Here is an 8,630-nt window from a genome sequence, read left to right as displayed (position 1 = left end):
CCCCCGTGTCCCCGAGGCCCGGGCAGCCCTGCCTCCCCCAGCCGGTCACTGACTGCCCGATAGCAAACCTGGGAGGAGAACAGGGAGAAGGACATCACTTTAAGAACCCACTGGCAACTAAACCTGTGTTGGCTGGGTCTGTAATTCTGGGATGCTCTGAAATGGAGTGCCTGGAGGACAGCTGTACCATCCTCATGACATGAGCTGCCCAGGTGGGTCATGCCCATCGGGTACAAACACAACTCACTCCTGAATTGCAATCTGCCAGAAACGCTCCTGGGTCACTGGTGCCCACGTAATGTTCCCACGGAATAGCTGAGTGTCAATTCTTCCGAGAATGAGCTCTCCCCCGTAGCTGTAGGTGGGTTGGCTGCAAAAACAGAGTTACAGAGGCAGAGGTTGGTAAATCGGTGCGATACGCACGGGCTAGCGAGGGACAAATTCACAAGGGGACAGGCAGAGGGACACTAGGGACACTAGGACGTGCAAAGGGCCCCGGCAGATTTTTACTGGGAGAAGTAGAAGCTGAAGATGGGCTCGGCGAGCTGGTCCTGCCACAGCATGCCCTGCAGCGCGGTGGGCATCCCTCCCGTGGCCAGCGAGGCGTAGGCCATTCCCAGGATCCCGTCGAAATCCGCGTAGTAGAACGGCTCGGTTGGCTCGTCCTTGCTGAGCCCAAACTCCTGGTGCGGGACCGTGATGTTCTGGATCTGGAGGGGAAGGGGACGCCAGGTCAGCCCGCGCACGTGGGCAAACCCGGGCGGCCATCGGGTGCGATGGGTGATGCTCTGAAAGCCCAACGAGCACCTGCAAGGTCACAGCTGGGGAAAACATCTCCAGGCAGCTGGGAAAATCATCAGGAATTGGGTTAAAATGAAGTAAAAACCCAGCTGATGGTGGTTAATAAGCACTTTATATCGGTTCTACCCATCCCAGACCCTGTCCAAGTCTTGTCTACACGAGACATGAGATCTGCCCCTGGGCTGTCCCCCAGCCTTCTGCCATGGGGGCACCCAGCTGGGGCTGGGGACACAACGCCCGGGAAGCCAGGGATGGTGTGGGGCGTGCTCACCCTCAGCGTGTCGTAGCCCAGCAGCACCGTGAGCTCGCCGGTAGGAGACGGTGTAGGACCGGCCGTCACTGGTGAAGGTGGAGGACTCGCGGGGGTTGAACTTGGCGTGGTTGACTGCAGGAGAGAGAAGAGGACAAAGCTCCTGAGCACGTGGTTTCCCTGGCAGAGAGCACATCAAGAAGAGCAGAACGGGTTGTTCCTCTGCCTTGTGGTGTTCTCTAGGGTTTGGATCCCAGTTTTGCCTGCATCCCCCTCCAGGGACCAGCTGTAGTGATCACAACCACATCAGCTACCCAGCGTGAGCAAAGCCATCGGCAGTTCAACCCCCATCGCTCTCCCGCTGGCAGCGAGTCGCGTCGGCTGAGCTCTGCCGGGACGCAGGACATCAGCTCCGCGATTCCTAGCTTTGCTCTTCCATCCGCCCGGCCACAAAAAGTCAGGCACAACCCCTGTGAATTCTGTGCGCTGGGGACCACCCACGATGGCCAAAGTGATTTGGGCATCTTCGTTAGCCAGGCACATCAGGGCGGAGAGCTTTGTATTTCCCACGCCCGGCACAGCTGGCCCTGGGGAGCAGCTATCCCGGAGCAGCGTGCCGGGATCATTTTTGGACCAGCATCATGATTTCCCCCCCGGCCATCGGACCTGCTGCTGGGGGGTCTCTGTGCGGCACGGCAGTGGTACTCACAGCACGGCGGAGACTGGCAGAAGATGGAGGGGACCCACAGGTTGGAGGAACCGGTGTCGAAGAGCACCAGGAAATTCTGCGGGGGGGTCCCGACGCTGATCTCCCCAAAGTACGAGGACTGTCGATGAGAAACGGGGTATCGCCGTTGGCCGCAAGGTCAGGGGCAGACCTGGCTTTTGCCAGCATCCCAGGGCTTTGCAGAGTGCCGGGGAATGCTGGGCTCACTCTTGCAAATAACAAAGCAGGCAGGAAGGGACTGAACTCACCTTGCTTTTTCTCCCAAAATACATAATATTAAATATTTATATTGTTATGCCTTTTGTTAGATATAGAAAAGCATCACTTTTCATTGCTGGGGGAAAATTTTTCTAAAGTCTAAAATAGAAGCTTAAAAAGGAGTCAGAAAAGGGAATCTCTCGCTCCTGGAGGCTCAGGGATGAGTAGATCGCTCCAGGAGGAGGAGGGAAAGGGGAGCGTGGTGTAGGGACAGGCAGCGAGAGGGGAACCCGGGGTACTCACATCCAGGTGGTTGGTTATCCGCTCGTACACAACATGGTCCTTACTGGAGGTGTATTTCTTCACTGGATCACGTTTAACTTTCTTCAAGTAGTCCTCCAGCACTCCGGTGTCCTTCATTCTCTCCCGTACAGTCTTGGCTTTCTTCAGTTTGATTCTGCACAGGGGGGAAAAAAAAACCCAACAAACAAAACAAACCACAGCAGGAAATCAGGAGAAGATTTGGATGTTTCAAACGATTGGGTCTCTGGGCTCCTTAGAACGCTGCCACAACAGGAGCCCAGAGCTCAGCTGCCTTCTCCATCCCCAGGGGCTGCCCTCCCGGCAACTGCTGCAGCCTGGACGGGGACCACGATGCTCCATGGGGATGCAGGATGCTGGGGTCAGATCTGCTCAGCATCCTCAGGGACGCAGGTTACACCTGCAGCCAGGCTCTGTTATCCACCCTCTCCCCACAATTTCTGCCACACACCCACCTCACCAGTCCTTCCGAGAGCTGGAGACACGCCATTTTTCGGGGGGGAGCCACTTCATGGCGCAGGATTTGTCCCCAAGTCCACACACGCCCTCTCGGAGACAGCAGCAGATGGGCTGGGCTGCCTGGGCTCCCCGCTTTTATACTGGGAAGCGGCGACTCCCCCTTATCTGCCGACCTCCGGTTTCCATTAGCGCCGCGCACACCCCCGGCTTCAAGAGTTTCTTTGTGTTTTGGGCCACGAGGATTTTTGAGAAGCCTGTGTCCGTAGCGAGGCGCTCAGGGGGGAATCGAGCGACACACGTCTTCAATAGCGAGATCAAAGTGTTGCCATCCGGTGAGGGGCCAGCTCTTATCGCAGCAAAGAGAGGAGGGACCCAAACGTCACCGTGCCGGCGCGTTATCGCCCTTCGTCAAAACCTGTTCAAACCTTTTCCCAAAACAAACGCTCTCGCGGCTCTTGGCGCTGGATGGAAACACGTCGTCGGACTTTTGTCTGACGTTCTTCCGCCCGGCCGGCCGGCCACGGGGACCTGGCGTGGAGGAGGGAGGGATGCTGCCCTTGGGGCTTTTCCGGGACACGGTGCAAAGAGCCGGCTGCTCTGCTCTCCCCATCCCAGGGGTGAGATTTCTTCTCCTGCATTCCTGTAGGTGGTTTCCAGTACTTCTGGTCCATCCTTCTCCGCTTCCCCACCTCTTCATCAGCCTCCCCATCCTTCACCATCCTCTCCTCCAGGTACAGCTGGTGTCCATGTGTTGTACAGCTCCATCCTGCTTCTGCTCTTAGACTATTTTGGACAGAAATCACATATTTTTCCCCCTTTTTTCTTTTTTTTTTTTTTAAATTCCATGGAGTAACCATTTCCCTTTCCATCCTGCATCCAAAGGCTGGTGCTGTGCCTCCCTACACAGGGAGGTTTAATCCAGCCCTCGGGCCACAGCATCACCCACCCTGTCCTTGCACAGCCCAGAAAGTTAGAAAATTTCTTGTTTGCTTTTTTTTCCTCTGGAAAAAAAAAAAAAAAAAAAAAAGAGAACCACAAACACAGACCTCCCGAACTACCAACAAACACCCCAAACAGACCAAAACATTTTCAGTTATAACCTAAATATTTTCTAGCAAACAGACCAAAATATTTTTGGTCATAACCTAAATATTTTCCAGGAAAAAGACCAAAACATTTTTTTTGGTTATAACCTAAACATTTTCTAGCAAATGGACCAAAATGTTTTCAGTTATAACCTAAATATTTTCTAGATCTCCTCCAGCCCAGCTTGCATCCCTGCTCTGAGCAGCCTGGCTCTTCACAGTGAGGAAATCATGTTCTCCATCATCATCCTCCAATAGCCCGGCATCGGTATCGCCGTGCTCATCCCGTCTCAACGCTCCGCACTGATTTTATTCCCTCGGGAGCAGCGGGGAGCGTGTGTCCTTTGCTGGATCCGGAGACTATAATAAAGCAATTATCTTGTTTGCTAGCAGGATTGATAGAAAGATCAACTTATTAAGATCAGATAAAAAGCAAATTCTGGCGGAAAGCAAAGAGCAGTTATCAAAACGTCAATACACCGAGTGTTATCTGCGGGTCCCCGCAGGGACTCAGCATCGCCAAAAGACACAGGAATAAGGTGCCCTCTACAGCACACAAACACATGCTGCTTTTGGCACTTCTTGACCCAAAGTCAGACAGCGCTTGTTTGCCGAGACGTTCGGTCTAACGGGAATTCCAGTTTCTAACATCAGAGATCCCGCGTCCCTGCGTGGAGCAGGACCAGGCCAGCAGCACGTCCCCACGCTGCCCCAAGGCAGGATTTCTCCTCGGGGCCAGGCTCTGGGCATTTCTCCTTCCTTGCTTTCGGTTTCTTTTCTGGGTCGGTGCAATGGCCCAGCCTACACGCCGCCAGCACCAGCCCAAGGAGCCCCATTTATCCCAGAGGAGCGGGGATCCCATCAGCATCCCATGGCCAACCCCACCAATTTCCTGGGACACTGGAGAGACAAGGAGATGAGCAGCATCCTGGCTGGCTGGAGGGCTTAAGCACTTCAACACAAGCCAATAAATCCTATTAAACCAACAGACCGAGGTGGGCACCATCTCCCAAAAGCCTACAGTAGCTCTCGACAGAGCGTTTCACAGGATTAGAAACGGGCTCTGAAGGGGGATCCAGCCTCCCCCATGCCCCAAAGACCTCTCCTGCCTGCAGAGACCAGTCCCAGTGCCATCAGGGGACAGAAACCTTTCCAAAGGCTTTGCCATCACCCTGCATTTCCCAGTCAGCTCCAGGCTGTGCTTTACCCATGGCAAAAACACAGAGAAGCGACTGGTCCCAACTCCAGGACAATTTACCAACCCAGTTCCTCTGCCCCAGACACAAGCTTTTGCTGTTTGCCTCAACGCACAGGAGCGCAGAACTTCATAAACATGGATACGGGGCTGCCAGGAGCCTCCCCTGGCCATTAAAGCCTCTTGCTGTCACAAGCACCACGTCACCCAAAACCCTTCCCGAAGGTGCCAAATCCCATCTCATGGAATCCCAGACTGGTTTGGGTGGGAAGGGACCTTACAGCCCATCCAGTGTCACCCCCTGCCCATGACACCTCCCACTAGCCCAGGTTGCCCAAAGCCTCATCCAGCCTGGCCTTGAACCCCTCCAGGGATGGAGTGTAAGCTGCTGCTCTGCCCCTTGACCATTTAAAGAGTCCTGCTCTATGGGATTAGTTTAAAATAGCTGCAAACTCTTCACCCGGAGCACAGTTGCTCTCTGCTGGGGTTCTCCAACCAGGAGGAGGTGTTGGTGGGAGCACCCGCAGCCCGCGATGGCACGTGGGTGTCCGAAGCAGCTGTGTTTATGAACCTCACACAAGCGCACGCATTCTTCCATCAGTGCTGCACAAGCTGGTTTTAGTTTTTTTATTTCCAAAACAGAGATTATAGGACACAGACGAGCAGCTTCCAGCCACGTTAAATACTCCTCTTTTCCTACGCAACCATGGGAACGGCTCCTGAAACAAAACAGTCAGGCTCTAGGTTTAACATTTAAACTCCCAAACTAGGGCAAGGATCAGCCACTTCATGATGATCTTCTCATCATTTTCCTGACCCCAAGCTGATGTTGGAGCTCTGCATCACCTCCTTACACACCCCTCAATGGTCCCCACCTCCCTGCATGCGTGTCCACTCATGTACCTGAAGTTTCCGAACGCACGCATCCCAAGAGATTTTCCCACAACACTAAGGACTATCCTGCAAACTCCCAAGTCAATACCAGGGGTAAATGCCTGGCTATTTTCAAGTTATTTTCAACTTCTTTCTGATAGATCTATCAAAATCTTCCTAGAAAGTAAAAAAATCTTTCATTGTGTTTTCCTGGGATGGAAATAATAACATGGGTTTATCACCGGTTGTGTTATTCTCCTCTCTTTTTTCTTCCAGTTCTTACCTCCAGCATTTTAGAAGGTCGTGGACTGACCCTGAAGGAAAGAACCCCGTGGGTTTGGGTTGGAAAGACTGCAGAGAAGGCACAGACGGCCCCATGAGCTGTTCTTGAGTCGATTCCCTCTTGGGAAGAGTTTTCAGGGGAATTTTACAAGCCAAGAAATTAAACTGTGCATGTTCCCGCACGATTAGCTCTCATTTGCTGGAGAGTTTGGAAAAAGTAAATCAACCCTTTGCACAGAGCGACGGCAGAGGACCCACGGAGAGGCCCCGTGCCTGGATCCGCACAGCCAGGAGCGAAGCCACATCTTGTTCCAGACTGGTAAAAAAACCTCCTTCCCCCCAGCCCCCAGATCCCAGCACTCCAAACTACTCACTTAAATGACCCGTGGTGGAAACTGGGTCTCTGGGCAGGTGCTCCAGAGACCAGCAATATTCTTTGCTATATTCAACCTGCATTCATAGCACATCGATTCCCAAGGCAGCTTCATGATGCTCAGCTCAGTGGAAGTCTGGTCTACACCCTCTGGATCAACGGTCAGCGTCGGTCCTGCCCCGAAGGGAATCACCGTGAAAGAGTCGGTGGCCTCGGAGCCTCAGCTCCTGCATCCCACGGGCCAGAGATCCTCATTCCCGTGCGCTCAGCTTCCAGCTCAGACAAGCAGCACGTGGAATTGTCCTGCAGAGATCTCCCCGTGGGTCACAGCCAGAGAGGGAAAGGTGTCTGGCTCTGCTTATGGGTTTCTCTTCATTTATTTTTCAAGCCTGTTGTGGGGAGACTGGCCAGGCGGAAGGCAGCACCCATTGCTCTGGGTAAAACACATAAGGACAGATATTCTTCCTTCAGAGGACAGAGACCTGGAAAAAAAGGCTGCAAGAAGTCCAGCTTGAATTGCATGAGGACAACCGGTGATTGTTGGCCTGGCTTTCAATTTAAAAAAAAAAAAAAATAAGTTCACTTTGAAATGTGACAGTTCTCTTTGCATCACACACAAAAGACAGGACCACCGGCTAATCATCATATTCATTTATTCTGTATACATTGGTAGTGCACAGCAATGTAAGACACGAGCGCTCCGGGTCACACAGCGCTGCTGCTGCTCCTCACCTGCGAGGTGACACCTGGATGAGATGGACAGAGGGACAGGATGGATACCCATGGAAATAACCTGCAGAAGCAATTACACAGCAGGATCAACCCCTCTGGTCAGAGCAACTGCATCCCCGGTGGCCACAGCCCCCAAGCACCTTTGTTTTTCTGCCACATCAGAAATGTTCAGTGTGAAGAGACCAGGATGAGTAACAGCGAGAACCGCCGGGAGGAGAGCTTGAGACAACAGCGGCGCATCCGGGCCTTTCAGCTGCAAGGTCTCATTCACTTATGGAAGAAAAACAAATCAGATCCCTTCTTTACAACCAGCCTTTTCCATACCCTGGCCTGTAATTGCCAACTTCAAAGCTCTGAGGATTTCCACTAATGCATTCACCCTTGGTCCTGCCGGTAGCAGGAATCCAAACCTGTTCTGCTGCCTGTGCGCCGCGGTTCAAGACGAGCCGGGTTTGGGAGAAAGACAAACTTCCCAGAAAGGCTGAGGGCAGCCCTCCCAGAAGCTGAATTTAGGCAATGAGTTAATTAACGATCATTCGTTAATAATACTTCACAGTCAAGGTAACACCCCAGAGGGCTGAGCAGCATCACGCGGAGGGACAAAGACTTTGGGAGAAAATGGCTGAGAGAACTGAGAGCTGTAATACCGAGCCCTGGTTTGGTTTTTCTCCCAGGGAACAGCATGGCTTAGGTAAGAAAAATAACAATACTTCAGGAACAACGAACACGTTCGAGTCTCTTTGCAGAAATATTGATCCTTTAGTCCTCACAATCCAGCCTCTCCTCTGCCATCCTCTCCCTGTAAGGCAGCTACGACTCACAGATCCTCAAACCTCCTTCCCTAATGCAGGCACATAAAATGGGTCAAAAGGAGAAAAAAAAAAAATCAAAAACCCTCCCACAATAAAAGACAACGGAGTGCCAGGAGAACCTCTATTCCTGCCAACAGGTTCTGAGGAAAGGGAAGGGTAAAAGATCTGTGTATGTGTTCACCAGGGAAGAAATACCAGGGGAAGAAGTCTCATTGATCAACTCAAAAATCAAACAAGAACCACTTTAAAAGGTTAAGAACGTCAAATCCTCTCAGCAGAGCACACAGCTGCTACCAAGACATCCCCTGAACTTCAATCTCACGAGCAGAGGAAGGAGACCAGCAAAGACCCACTCCGGTCCCCGTGGGGCCACCCAAACCCCCTCCCCAGCAAAGCCCAGAAACCACCAGCTCAGCTCACAGTTCCCGGACAGCTTCGTTTCGCTGCCGTTTCTTCAGAAGCAAAGAAAGTCTCAGCAAACACAACAGCTGACTGAACACGGCTCCTTTTTCCAAGTTATCA

The 8,630-nt window shown here is 52.5% G+C and overlaps 1 protein-coding gene across 1 annotated transcript in view; it reads right to left on the bottom strand.

The window, feature by feature from the left end:
- The window catches only part of LOC104465675 (gastricsin-like), a 6,534-nt gene extending 707 nt beyond the window's left edge, over positions 1-5,827 (bottom strand). The window contains 9 exon segments of the mRNA XM_010078815.1: positions 2-68; positions 248-370; positions 511-710; positions 1,073-1,112; positions 1,114-1,186; positions 1,761-1,878; positions 2,280-2,433; positions 2,753-2,782; positions 5,802-5,827. Of these exon segments, the coding sequence (XP_010077117.1) occupies positions 2-68; positions 248-370; positions 511-710; positions 1,073-1,112; positions 1,114-1,186; positions 1,761-1,878; positions 2,280-2,433; positions 2,753-2,782; positions 5,802-5,827 (831 nt within the window).
- Between the last annotated feature and the right edge of the window lie 2,803 nt (positions 5,828-8,630).

Source organism: Pterocles gutturalis, unplaced genomic scaffold (assembly GCF_000699245.1).
Source record: "Pterocles gutturalis isolate BGI_N339 unplaced genomic scaffold, ASM69924v1 scaffold18783, whole genome shotgun sequence".
Taxonomy (NCBI): Eukaryota; Metazoa; Chordata; class Aves; order Pterocliformes; family Pteroclidae; genus Pterocles; species Pterocles gutturalis.
The sequence above is the reverse complement of the archived record's forward strand: the minus strand, read 5'-3'. Positions and strand labels throughout refer to the sequence as shown.